Source organism: Talpa occidentalis, unplaced genomic scaffold, assembly GCF_014898055.3.
Source record: "Talpa occidentalis isolate TD23 unplaced genomic scaffold, MPIMG_talOcc4v2.1 talOcc4.3, whole genome shotgun sequence".
Lineage (NCBI taxonomy): Eukaryota > Metazoa > Chordata > Mammalia > Eulipotyphla > Talpidae > Talpa > Talpa occidentalis.
Genome location: NW_023603184.1, coordinates 108,153,224 through 108,167,843, shown reverse-complemented (window position 1 = coordinate 108,167,843; position 14,620 = coordinate 108,153,224). Strand labels below are relative to the sequence as shown.

General features: G+C 35.1%; 1 protein-coding gene across 6 annotated transcripts in view; it reads left to right on the top strand.

Moving 5' to 3' along the window:
* SESTD1 (SEC14 and spectrin domain containing 1) overlaps positions 1–14,620 on the top strand; it is a 101,737-nt gene that overhangs the window by 79,183 nt on the left and 7,934 nt on the right. For all 6 annotated transcript variants that reach the window (XM_037523641.1, XM_037523639.1, XM_054699895.1 and 3 more), the window contains 5 exons: positions 1,696–1,818; positions 7,408–7,602; positions 8,119–8,233; positions 9,690–9,849; positions 13,828–13,909. In XM_037523641.1, coding sequence (XP_037379538.1) covers positions 1,696–1,818; positions 7,408–7,602; positions 8,119–8,233; positions 9,690–9,849; positions 13,828–13,909 — 675 coding nt within the window. The remainder of the gene's footprint in view (positions 1–1,695; positions 1,819–7,407; positions 7,603–8,118; positions 8,234–9,689; positions 9,850–13,827; positions 13,910–14,620) is intronic.

The following is a 14,620-nucleotide window of genomic DNA, read 5'->3' as shown; positions in this document are numbered from 1 at the left end:
AACTGTTGTATTCTCATGGTAAATCATTACAGTATTAGAGTTTAATGTTAGGTGAAATCTCAGGATAGAAATTATACTTGTTCTCTATGAGAATTAGTTATAGCAATTAAGTTTGGAGTGACATAAGAAAACACTGAATTTGAAAAATTAGTGAAAAGAAATAAACATATTTTTTCTGTATGATGTGGGACTTATATATAATTATAAGAAATTGCATTAACTGTTAGATTTTTAAAATTAATATATTTTAATCTGGTAATAACAAATAATATGGGTCTCCGATACTTTTATAATGTTCTAAGGTTACCTTATGTTATGCTCTAAAGACGTCTTTCACTTCTTGGGAACTGTGTTAACCTTAGATTACGGATGGAACCATACATCTGTTGTTGAGTTTCTTATTCTAATTTAATAACAGGAAAGCCTGATAATATTTTTTTCTGTTAAAATTACCTCACTGTGTCTATGTAATTTCAAAGTATGTGTGTATATATAATATATTTTTTTTCATGGATAGTTAACAAAACCCTTCCTCCTTCTGCATGAGAATTGGATCTTTGCCTAAATATTTAATTCTGTTCCCATGTGAACCTGATAAAAATTGGAATGTCAACTATCTTAGTAGGAAACTTTGTCTGTAGTAAAAATTATTTCTACATCTACATTAGTTTTATTCACTGCAAAGGTTATTGTACAGTTAAGCTCATTACTTGGATGTTTGGAATAGAAACATCTTCCCTGCCCTCTGTTGGAAACCTTTCCTGGGAAAACAGTATAAAATTAGAGGGAAAATGCAATATGTAGCTGTACATATATGTAGTGCTTGATGGGAGGCATAGTTTTGGGCATCCTTGAGTTCATGCTTTGTATAACAGGAGTGATTCCTTTGGGGAATGAGATTCTGAAGCCAGACTGTTTCTCCTATCTGTCCCATACGGATTTCATGTTCTTACACCAGATCTGTTGGACTGTTTCATGGACTTAGAGAGAAAAGAAATGCCCAAGGCTGCTGTCCTGGCAAAATATAGACTCCTCCCTACATCCTTCTGAATTAACCAGCACCAGTGGGACTTCCGATGGTCTTGTGGGTCTGAAGGTCTAGTTGATCCGATTGAGAAGACCCCTAGAAGGCATGACAATAGTATAATTCTGCAGTTCAAAATTTTCTTTTCAGAGTGAGGAAAATCATGTTTTAACTTTATATTAGTTAATCAATTAATTCATTCAGTTGTTTCAGTGCTTCAGGAAGAACATTAGACTGAGTCAGGACATGTGGCTTTTATACGTCATTTTTCAATAATGGATTATGTTACCCTAGGCAAGTCACTTAATCTCTCTGAAACTCAGTTTTCTTAAGTGTTAGATAAGACTTTCACTAAAGTCATTTCCACCTCTATATCCTATAGATCTTTGATTTTCTTACCCTAGAGTCATTTTTAATCCTTTGTAGGCACATTCTTGATTTGTTTTAGCCTGGAAGATGATCAGATACTGAAAGCCTAAGGTGCTACTGTATATATTTTTTAGGTTTTAAAGCTTAGTTATAGTTTATAGCTGCATAGTTCTAAAAGGAACATTTACTGCCTGTAGAGTAGAATTTAAATTAAAAATATTTGAGGAAGTATGGGAGGGGAAAATCAATTAGAATGAAAGTTTGAAAATATCTTAAAATGTCATCTCAACTTCGATTTATAGGTTGTGAACTGGCTTGAAGGGCCTGGATCAGAACAACTAAGAGCCCAGTGGGGGATTGGAGACTCCATTAGGGCTTCCCAGGCCCTACAGCAGAAGCATGAAGAAATCGAGAGTCAGCACAGTGTGAGACACTTTTTTCTCTGCAAGTTCCAGTACTATTATTAATGTGCATATTTGGTGGCATGTGTGGTGCTAAATTGTTATAAACTTTTGGTATATTTAATGTTTAGGGGATAGGCAGTTACATTTTGCCATCTTAGAACATATTCATTGAAAGGTTGATTTTGGTTTTGTCTTCAATCATTTAATTATAGATTTTAATGGGAGCACAGTCTGTGAAATTTTTAAAATTATATTGACAGAAGAGTGATAGTACAAAAAATAGAACCTTCGCCTGTAGTCCTAAAATTGAAACTGATTCTCAAGTCCTCTGAGGGAGAGGGCTGTCCCTACTTTATGGGGACAGTACAGTATAGTTAAATGCCTGAGAATAATTCCAGAATTGTTGCATTAAGCACAACTGATAGAGAGTGATTCCAGAGAATGCCAGGATATTTTTCCATTCTTTGTGCACTTAGGAGTTTACATATGTACTTGTGAATGGAATAATTGAACAAATCACAGTTAAGAAGCAGTTATGAAATTAGGAAATAAATTGATATATAGGCACATTATATAAATAATTGTTGAAAAGGATTTAAAATTTAACAGCTTGTTATGGAGGAAACTGATAATGTTAAACTCCTTCCATGTTAGCGCTTCATTATTGAGAAAGTAGTCATCCAGTTTGTGGATCAATTAGTTCACCCCATTACTTCCCCAAGTTATATACTTCTTATGGTAATTTAAAATAGATTGAATAGAAAATTGGAAAAATAAAACTTGAATTCATTAATTTTTGTCTTCTTAGATTTTTCCATCTTAAAATAGTGATCAGTTTACACACACACACATACAATGTGTAACCTTACACTAAATAGGAGGAATAAAAATCTCCTTCATAAGTAAATAATAAAAGAAGCCAAATGGCATCTCCAGGTGATCAGAATGCCCTCATTGGATTTATGAATTGAGAAAAATTCATGTTTTCAAGGGTAAGTAAGGGTCAGGTATACCCTAATCTCTGGTATGTATTTGTACAACATTAGAAATTGATCAATAATAATCTTATATTCTATGCTTAGATAAGATTTAATGATCATCTAAACATTGAAATTCTGTATTTTTTTTCTTTTCCCACCAATTTCCCCAGATGAAGTGGTAATTAAAAATTGGATAGTATTAGTTGTATATTTTAAATAAATGGTATTAAGGAATAGATATTCCATAGACTTCTTGAGAATAAATTTGAATTGTTGACCCACTATCATTTATTGTAGTTTAACAATATCTGGCATTATTTTCTTTTTTATTACATATTATTCTATTCATTCCCTTATGTTGCTTCTATACAGTATTTCTTTAATCAGTTTTAATAACTCGGTTGGGATCCTTCCTTCTCCCCCTAAGAACTAACTTTTATCGATATGCCATTTTATCTCATTCTTATAGTTTTAATACTTGAGGACATAAGCATTTATATATATTTATTGATATATTCAGTCATAGACATTGTTCCCAAGGAAAAGGAACCTTGATAACTTATCATGGATGATCTCATTTCTTTAAAGGGCATTTCGTATCTGGAAGTTGTTTCAAAATTGGTAGTGGAAACAAATTGGATGCAAGTGTAGATGAAACAATTTACCATGAGTTGGTAATTTATTTTTATTTTTTCTTAAAGAGATTTATTTATTGGGCCTCTCTGGTGGTGCAAGGGGTTAAGCACAGCACTGTGAAGCTATCTGCAGCCTCTGCAGCACGAGTTGGGCACGAGTTGGATCCCTGACCAGTCAGGGAGCAACCCACCCAGAGCAGCAGATCTCTCCTGACTTGCCCGCTGCTCAGCAGTGTACTTCGGTTAATCCGCCTGTTCTGTTCTTCACTCTGTCTCTGGTGGATCCTCTTACCCCCTGCATCTCTGGCCTGTAGCATACAAGAATTGGGGTACAGGCCAGAGGTGTGGGGTGTGAGAGGCTCTACCAGAGACAGGGTGGGGAATAGAACAGGAAGATTGACTAAAGTACACTGCTGAGGGGAGCAGCGGGCAAGTCAGGAGAGGTCTGCTGCACCAGCTGGGGATGGAACTCGTGCTGCAGAGGCTGCGGACAGCTTCATGGGTTGTGTCTTAACCCCTTGCACCACCAGGGAGGCCCGATAATTTGTTTTTAATTAAAATACCATTGCATTATAACATGCTATATGTTTCAGGTATGGATCATTAAAAATAAATATGTATATATAATACATTAAGATCACCACTAAAAGATAATTACTGTACCTAGGTGTTACATGAAGTTTCATTATACTATTCTGTCTAATTTTGAATAAATTGAAATTGTGTTCTTAAAAGCTTTACAAAAGTGAATCACACTATTTAACCAATAGGTGGCACTGTGTTGTCACCTTGAGAATACATTAATGCAGGAGTAGTATTAGCATATGATGTTTAAGATAATCCAATATTTTTAATAAAACTATTTTCTATTTATGAAAAAAATTCATAAAATTCAATTTAACACAAGTATTGTAATTTTTCATGTCTTATGAAGTTATAATGACATAGTATATTGATTGCTTAATTGAAGTGGAATATGGAGAAACTTTTAGCATTCTATTTTGTATTAAAACACTTTGTCAAGTATTAAATTTTAGATTCTTCAAAAATAAAAATCAGAAATAAAGCAAAAAATAAACTGATTAGGATATTCAGGACTGATATATAGAAAATAAAATGTCCTGCTAACATGTAGTTCTTTGACTGGAACTGTCAGTGGAAGTTTATTTGGTTTTTGAATGCCAGATAAGCATAAAAAGTATTAGTTATATCAAAATGATTATAATAACAAATAAATGTTAAGGTATTTTATTCAGTAATCTGTCTTTTGGATGGAGGTAAGTGGATAGTAGGAACAACATATATAGTAGGAAAGTGCAGAAACACAAATCTCTGAAATTGCTTTATGATGGTGTCAATATCCCCCACAGTGCTGACTTGTGTTCCTCAAAGAGAATACATGAAGAAGCAAAACCCATTTCTTCCTAACATATATTCTCAGCATAATTTCCCTCTTAACCTTAGAGAGTTGGCAGTGATTGGGATTTCTATTTTATAGTATAAAGTGTAAATATCCATCATTTCACTTACTCTTCATTCCCACAATTCTCATACAATACCAGTGTAATCCTGACTGCCTCCATCCTACCTCCTTAATCCCAAATCTTGCCGTTGATTAGTTTTTGTTTTTGTTTTTTTGCTATGAAAATCATTTTCTAAACATAAAAGATAGGTAAGAAAATGACCATAACTGAACTGAATGCAGCTGTTCCCTGAAGGTTCTGTAAATTCTGTGTTCCCATATACATAGAGAATGATTATTTCTTTATGACAATCTCATTTTGTAGTGTGGGTTTCTCTATTTTCAAGTGTTAATTTCATGAGACATGCTAAGTTTAAATTGTTTGCCTCCCTGGCCAGTTTAATAGAGCCTATATTTCAGAAGTTCAAACCAGTATAAGTACCAGCTTGAGATGGTAATTCTTAAGCTTTCATGACATAAGAGTTAACTGAGGTGCTTGTTAAAATGCCGTTTGCAGAGTACCACCTACAAAGACTGATTTATGATCTAGTAGGTCAGGAGTAAAGCTTGAGGATTTTTATGATTGTGATCTGATGTGGATCATTCTCATTGTAAGAAATACTATCCTTTGTTTCTAATACATTAGTTTACCATTTTTTTTTCCCTCTGAATCTTTGCTGATACTTCTTCAAAATTAGACCTGTTTATTTAGACGATTCACAATATATGGTAGTACTATAGATGGGACTATGAAATTCCTTTCTATTTCCGAACACTGCAATGATAATTTAAGTCCAGTCATATTTTTTACTTTAAATCAGTCATTTTCTATTTAATAACAAATTGTTGTTTTAAAAATGTTATATATATATATATATTGATTTAAATTCATACAATAATCAATAAAGTAGGTAAGACATATTATCACTGTTTTATACAAGTAGATTTCTCAACTGCAGGACTGTTTACATGTTGGACCAAATAAATCTTTTTTATGGGGTGTTGACTTGTGTATTTTAGGGAATTTAGCAGCATTGCTGGCCTCCACCCACTAGATGCAGTAGCATCCGTCCCTCTCAATTGTGGCAGCCAAAAATGTTTCCAGACATTACAAAATGTTCCCTTGGGAACAGAATCACCCGCAGTTAAAAATCACTACTATAGAGATAGAAACAGAGAGATTTTGAGAGGTTAAGTGACCATGAAAATCACACCTTTAGCAAGAAGAGACAAACCTTTATTTTACTTTCAAATTCAGTGTTCCTTCTACATCTGACCATATCAATTTTGCAACAATATTCAAAGACTCTATAGTAGTTCAAGCAGTAAATTAGTATCACAAATGAGAAACCCAAGTTTCAGGTGCAGGGCACAGTTTAGCCAGTATTTGTTATCTGTGAATAAATCTAGAATGTCTAATGTTTTATATGTTCATTTAGTACCCATTGAGCACACACTAGATGTCATGTGTCTAGTCTCTATGGTATGTAGCTGTCTTATAGTAGGGAATTTACATTCAAGTTGAAAAAAGTGGGATGGAGTACCATATTGGCAAGCCCTCTGTGAGGAGATGACATTTAATCAGAAACCATGAAATGATAGGAAGGAGTAATCCCAAGCAAAATGCAATTCAGGTCAAGGATGCAGCAGCAAAATACCATCCCAAGGCAGAAGTTTACTTGTTATGATAGAGGAACTGCAAGAATGTTGGTCGTGTTGGAGTGCAGTGAACAAGATAGAGAGTCATGGAAAATAACATTTCAGAAAAGGAGTCAGGACCCAAACAAAGTCATGTGATTTCAGCCCACAGAAAGGAATTGAAGTTTATTTTAAACTGAAGTAAGTGAACTGGAGAGTCAGAGAATAAGATTCTTGAAGTTGAGAAGTTTTGGAGCTGTTTGGTAACATGACAAGATTTTATGTGCATTAGAATAGATAGCGGAGGTGGCATGAGGACAGGGAGTCAAGGAATTGGGAGGTTGACGTGTTTAGTGGATGTCTGCATCATGAACTTTAGTAAGAAGGCTGGCACTGAGAGGAAGAAGTGAACTTTCTAAACTCCCAGAATGAGAGGAAAGTTTGGAGGGATGAAATATCAAAAGCCTCCACTTCAAAGAAGATGTAGTTTTTGAAAGAAGAGGAAGAAGAAATGGTTTGGAAATACTAGTGAGGATGAGGAATGAGGCAGTCATCTATCCCACTTTCAGACTTGTGGTAACAAAAACAGCAATAAGTTGAGAGGGGCACAAGGTTGTTTTCTCTGAGACTGGACAGGTTTCCAGTAGAGCAAAAAGAGAGGAAGTTGAGGGGACATTTAGAGGCCAGGATGAGGATATAGGTGAGTTTGCTGTAGCAGGAGTGAGTTGCAAGGATCATAACAGAAAGATTTGGGGGTGGAGACATTTCATCCTCAATTTACTAAATTTTGAATTAGAAAATTCTCGTTTATGCTACTTAGTATGTCTGGAGAAATTATAAAATGCAGTTTTTCTGAAATTAATTTGATCATTAATTTACAACATCTCTATTACAGGAATGGTTTGCAGTATACGTGGAGCTTAATCAGCAAATTGCTGCACTCTTAAATGCTGGGGATGAGGAAGACCTTGTGGAACTGAAGTCACTGCAGCAACAGCTTAGTGATGTTTGTTATCGACAGGCCAGTCAGCTGGAATTTAGGCAAAATCTTTTACAAGCAGCTCTTGAATTCCATGGTGTTGCCCAAGATGTAAGTCTTTCCTCTGATTGCCTTTCTTCAAATTATCTAAACACTTATCTGTATATAATTCTTGCAGGTTTGCATGTTTTCTAATTATTTTTTTTGAAAAATAATATACTGGTGGGGAAATGAGATATAATTCTTTGATTTTTTTTTCCCTAAGATTTTTAAGTCTGCATGCAGTCAAACCTTTTATTATCTAAATAGACTGTCCCACTTGGTAGATATATTTCATTTTGATTGTTTCTCCAAGTATATGCTTTATAACATAGATTGAAATGAATGTTTTAATATCTTTTTACATTCTGCTGACTTGGATATACTTCTTTGTTTTCCTGGTGCATGCATCTATGTGTTGTGTCTTTCAGATAATATGTATTCTAATTATTCATCTTTGTCTTTTAACAGCATAGTCTTTTTCAAGTATAATTGTGATAACCCCATTAGATGTAAACCTCATTAATCATTAAACACTTTAGATGCTGATTACATCAGGGTTATCTCTTTGGTGTCCCTCTGCTTTAGTTGTCTCAGCAGTTGGATGGCTTATTAGGGATGTTGTGCGTAGATGTAGCACCAGCTGATGGAGCATCGATTCAGCAAACTTTAAAACTGCTTGAAGAGAAGCTGAAAAGTGTTGGTAAGCAGATTTTAAAAATGCTGAAACATAAGTGTTCTTTTAAAAAAATATTGCCATGATTAGACAAGTCGACTTATATTGAATTAATGATTATTTATAGGGAACACAGAATAAAACAGTATGAAATGGTTTTATTCCCTTGAAAGGTATAAATTTTGCTAAAATTTTGATTTTTCACTGTTGATCAGTCAGCCTACTTTCACTGAGCCTTTAGCTTTTCCTGTTTGCCCAGCTATATCTACAGGTGCTATGTCTTGCATATACCATGAACAGTTATTTGTAGTGCATGCATAAACTGTAATTAGCTGTGAAGTGTTCTGTGGTAAACCTTGTATGCCCCAAACTGTGTTTTATGCAATGATTTTTGTTGTTGTTATATCCTAACCTTGTAAAAAAAAATAGTTGATTTGAGTCTGTGTATTTATTTCTCCAAATTGGGAATACTGTCATGGTAGCATACCCTCCTAGGGAAGAGTGGGCTAGTTTCATTAAGCTATTTCTCTTATTTGACACGAAGGCCTTTTATATTTTACTGCAGTAGGAAATACATTGAATTTCTCTAAGCTGTGACTGGGGAGACAGGTAGTGGATATAAAAGTGGGAAAGGGAGGCGGTGTATTGAGTGGGACAGAAGTACAAGGAAGAATGGAAGAGAGGAAACAGAAATTTAAGGCGGGATTTAGTAGAAAATGGTGACACATGATTAAACCAAATTAATTATTGAAAAGGACTTGAGAGAATAGGTGTGTAAAATCATGTTTGTACTGGCCTTTTACTTGTAGCTATTGTTATTTTAACAGATGACATGCATAATGCATTTTCTAGTTAATACTTCATATGAAGTTATTTTAAAATGTCAGAAATTTTCTTGAGTCATACTTTTTCTTTAAAATGGGAAAAAGAATTCCTATATATTTGACTAATTTAAGATATTGTAAACCTATCTTACATGTGGCTTCTTGTTGGGCTTAACTGGACAGTGCTTATATTCAAAATGTTCTATATCCTTTTACAAGGACAATACATTGGTTCAGTGTTTTAAATTCTTTTAACTCATACTTTTATTTTTGGTCTTGCCTAAAAAAAAAAAAATTTGCCTTGTTCTTTTAAAAATTGGATGACATAATGGAGAAAGAAAAAAAAATTGACCAATCTTGTCAAAATGGATATCCTCATACTTTCTCCCTACACTCAGTTTTGAAAAGTATTATCTATGCAACTTCATCTTTTGGAAATTCTCTGTGTGGAAAATTTGGTGTGAGTCGGAGCTCTGTTTGAGTCACATTTAAGGGGGTTTTATTACTTGAAATGTTCAAAAGACTCCATCCCAAGATTGTTTAATGTACAAAACTGTTATTCCTGAAGTCCAAGTACAATATCTGCTGAGTGGATTTTCATGAGGGAGGGAAAGCACCCCAGCCGTTAAAGAGATTAAATGCAGTCACTTTTATTTTAGATGTAGGATTGCAAGGTTTGCGAGAAAAAGGTCAAGGACTTCTGGATCAGATCTCCAATCAGGCATCCTGGGCCTACGGAAAGGACGTAACCATTGAAAATAAAGAAAATGTGGACCATATACAAGGAGTGATGGAAGATATGCAGCTTAGGAAACAAAGGCAAAGTTTGACTGTTAATGTTAACTTTTGCTAAGTCAACATAATATTAATTAAAATGAAAAGTGATATAATTTTTATTTTCAATACAAAGTTAAAGTTCTTACCTCACTAAGAATATAGTAAGTTTTTGATGAATGTAATCATTTTTTGTATATAACTAACAAATGATGACAATTTGTTTAGTTAATAAGTATCTTTTCCCTTTTTACTTAGTAGAAAAACTTTGAGTTACACTCAAGTACTTCGCATCCATATACCTATTTTATTCTATGATGGTTCTGGTTTTTTTTTCCTTAAGAAAAAAAATGCTTTTTGGAGAATTGTACTTTTTCTTTCATTCATCTGAGTTGTTTTAAAATCCATCATTTACATTGATGTGTTTGTTTACCTCAACATCTTATAAATTCTCACACATACAGTGTTCTCATGTTTGCTGTAAAAGGTTTATACAATAAATTCTGGGTAAGATAGTGTTTAGTTTCATTTGATATAGAACTAGTAATTTAAAAATTAATTAATTCCTTCTATTCTCATATCTGCAAGCTTACCCCTTTCATTGCTTATTCTTGTCACAAAGGATGATATACTCTTCCCTTATCAAACATGTACCCTTTTCTCCTCACTTCATCAACTCCCATTCTCTACTCTAATCCCTCTCCCTCTTAAATGCTTAAATATCTCTTATAGAAAAATAATAAACAATTATTATTTTTAATTTTAATAACAAAAATAATTTGTTTAATAATAAATAAAAAAATATACACATGCAAGTACCTGCCTCTTCAACTCCTTGTCTTCTAGCCCTAGAACTCACCTTGACAGCTAAGTCATTTGAAAGTCTAATCTGCAGGGCCTCCCCGGTGGCGCAGCGGTTGAGTGCTGGGCTGTGAAGCTGCCCGTGGCCTCTGCAGTGCCAGTTCGATCCCCTGCTGCTCCCCGGCCACCAGAGGAGGGTCCCACATGGCGCGCAGACCTCTCCTGCCGCCTGCTGCTCCCCTCAGCAGTGTGCTTTGTCACTCTGCCTGTTCTGTTCTCTGCTCTGGCTCTAGTGAATTTTCTCACCCTCCCGTGCCTTTGACTGTACCCAGTGCTTGTATAAATAAAAAATAAATCTTTAAAAAAAAAAATCTGTCTTCTTAAAAAAAAAAAGTCTAATCTGCAATCTTTCTACTCTCTCACTACCTCCAATTTACTTTTCCAGTCTTCCTCTGTCTGACTCCTACTCTTACTGTGTCACTGAATTTGTTCTTAGTGATGTCACCAGTGACTTTGTAATTACCACATATAAAAACTTGATCTTTCTTACACAAAATCCAAGGAATACTTTTGGTACAGACCTCGCTTGACCACTCGACCATTAAAAACAACTGACTTTTTCTTTCTTCTTAAAAACTCCCTGACAATGTTGTGTTCTTTGTAAACCCCTCATGATCCTCCTCCTGGCATCTTTTTTTTTTCTTTTTTCTTCACCTGTTTCTTGTTCTCTAGCACTCCTTCCAGGATTTGTTCTGAGGCCATATTGTCTTCTTTGTGTGTTCTCCCTGGACAGTCTCACCACTTTATTGATTTTCTTTAAAATGGTTATGATTTAGTAGTTCTGGCTCAGATCTGGACACCTCTCTTGTGTTTTAGACCCTTAATTCAACTTGCCTAGTGAGTGTATACATCTGCATTCCCATACACTCCTCAAGCCTAATATGTCCAGATTGGAATCATTCTCACCTAGAACTTACTCTCCTTTGATTTCCTATTTAAAGTTACTATCAGGGCCTCTCCAGTGGCGCAGCGGTTGAGCGCTGGGTTGCGAAGCTGCCCATGGCCTCTGCAGCGCCGGTTCGATCCCCGGCTCCTTCCCGGCCACCGGAGGAGGGTCCCACATGGCGCGCAGACCTCTTCTGCCACCCGCTGCTCTCCTCAGCAGTGTACTTCGGTCCTTCTGCCTGCTCTGCTCCCCGCTCTGGCTCTGGTGAATTCTCTCACCCTCCCGTGCTTCTGACTGTACCCAGTGCTTGTATAAATAAATAAATAAATAAATCTTTAAAAAAAAAAAATGAAGTTACTATCAGCCATCAAAGTGGGATTTACTGGGATTTATCCTAAAAACCTTCCTCCTCTTCATCACTTGCACCTTAAATGAATATCTGAGTTCTGCTCTCTTTGAATCCTGAATATTTCTTTGTTCAAGATCTTCACTTATCTGCCTCTGGCCTTGCTCCACTCTAGTCTGTTGTGCATGATAGAGATCTTTGTAAAATACTCATCTGATCACATAACTGCCTTGTATAAAACTTTCTCAGTGATTTACTATTTTTCAGATGAAGTTGAGTTTCCTTGGAGTAGTGTCCTAGGCCCATCATAATCCACTCCTCATAATTCCATCTATACTTCCACAAAACCATGAAGTTGTTTTCCTGCATGCTGCTTTCATGCATCCATGACTTATACAATACTGTCCTATTTTCTGCCTAATGGGTCCTTATTCTTTTAAGACTCAGGGATTGTATTCTTGAAAGACTTGTTAGATTTCTAAGGCAAATTAGCCATTTACTTCTCTATATTCCCATGAAACTTTTATATACCTCCACAATAGCATTTGTCACATTACTTAAAGGTCCGTCTCCCCAAAAGGTACCATCTGAAAGCAGAGACCCTATCCTATATTTTATCAAGTGCATTACCCATTACCTGATAATGTGTGTTGAATATTCATGTATCGTATTCATCATTAAAGTATCTTCAGATTTTAAGAATTCAGATTCACATTTCCAGAATAATTATCACCACTTCCCTTCAGTCCCTTGTGGACCTGCTTTATAACCAATTGCATTTTAACAATATGTACTTTTATTGAAGGCATTCTTATTAAAAATATCCTTGAATAGCCTTGTGACCACTTCTGTGTTGTTATAAGGGAGGCTCCTAAAACTTCCTTTAGGAGCATCAACTGTAGTGAAACTCAGAGCCTCCTGAGTAGCTTGTTACTGGTGTTTGGGAATGCAATGAGATTCCCCTTTCCCACTTAAAGTACATGGAGTTGCTTTGGAATGAAGGGACTGGCTCAGAGCTGAGTTAGATCAAGTCACCTTAAAAGTTTAGTCTGTAGGGCCTCTCTGGTGGCGCAGCAGTTGAGCGCTGGGTTGCGAAGCTGCCCGCGGCCTCTGTGGCGCTGGTTCAATCCCCGGCTGCTCCCCAGCCACCGGAGGAGGGTCCCACATGGCGCACAGACCTCTCCTGCCGCCCGCTGCTCCCCTCAGCAGTGTACTTCAGTCCTTCTGCCTTCCCTGCTCCCTGCTCTGGCTCTGGTGAATTCTCTCACCCTCCTGCGCTTCTGACTGTACCCAGTGCGTGTATAAACAAACAAACAAGCAAACAAATAAATAAATAATACATGCCTCAAAAAAAAAAAAAAAAAGTTTAGTCTTTAGTCTGTATATTATCCAGGAACTTACAGTAAAATAAAATAAATCTCTGAATTGTGTTTCCCTATACCCAGGCATCAGTAGTTTGTTTTCTTTTAATGAACATAGTGGTAGTCTTTCCTTAAATCAAAAATTAGATATTACACTGAGTAGCATAATGAAAAGTATTATTAATTTTTTTGTTTCTTTGGAGCTTCATCCTCTAGTATTTGACAAACTATATTTTCATCTTTGAAATTTTCTTAATGTTAATTGGAAATGCAAATTTTTGGGGGTTTTTATGTACTATTGTGTTTGTGATTTGCTTCCATATTTTACAGAACCCATGTTGTTCTCAAGAGGGTTTATGATTAAACATCATACAGGTATTTTGAGGTTTTTAGGTAACATACAGCTATTCTTAAAATTATTGAAAATTGATGAAAAATAGTTTCAGTCTCCATAATGTAGGACTAAGTATTTTTGGCAGACTAAACATGTGTCCCCCTGTGATATTGTTACAATAATTGTCAACAAAATTGAAATAATGATTTCCTAAATTTATATTTGTTTTTATTAGATGTGAAGACATGGTAGATGTACGAAGATTAAAGATGCTTCAGATGGTACAGTTGTTTAAATGTGAAGAAGATGCTGCCCAGGTAAATATCATTTAGGTGTATTATGTAGTTTTCTTAGAAGGTTGATTTCACCTTACTATAAACAAAAGTGTACTTTTTATGGTCCTAAGAAAGCAAATTTATTAAGTCAGATTCTAGTTTATCCTGATGAAATAATAAAATTTTATATTCCAAGTTACCTTGCTGGTCTCATTTGATTTATATTCTTAATGAAATTCTCTACTGAACTGGATATTGGGGTTATTTGGTTGACTTGGTTGTCATTGCCCCACAGTAAAGGCATGTATATAGCACATTGCTTTTTAAACCACAAGAAGGGTTTCAATTAGATAAACAATTTGCTATCTTTGTGGAGTTAGCACCGAAGAATGTGGTTTCAGTTTTGTATAGAGGAAATTTATGAGTTTAAGTAGTAACATAAATCTGTACTGAGATTTCTACTAAGATATATAAATACATGATTTTGCTGTTATAAATCATATTAATTTTAAAAGAGTACTTCCTTTAGTAGGTCTTATCTTTAGATTTTGAAATATTTGAGGGGGTGGAGAGGTCATTAATTCAGAGAGCTAGGCATTGAATGAAATAAACTATTAAAAATTTAGATGATAACTAATGGATTAATCAATCACAGGATAGTAATGTTTCTTATTATAAATATGTTATAAACATGTGTGATATAATAAGTTAAGAGTCATGAATCCAGCTTCACTGTTATTTATTTTCATTTAG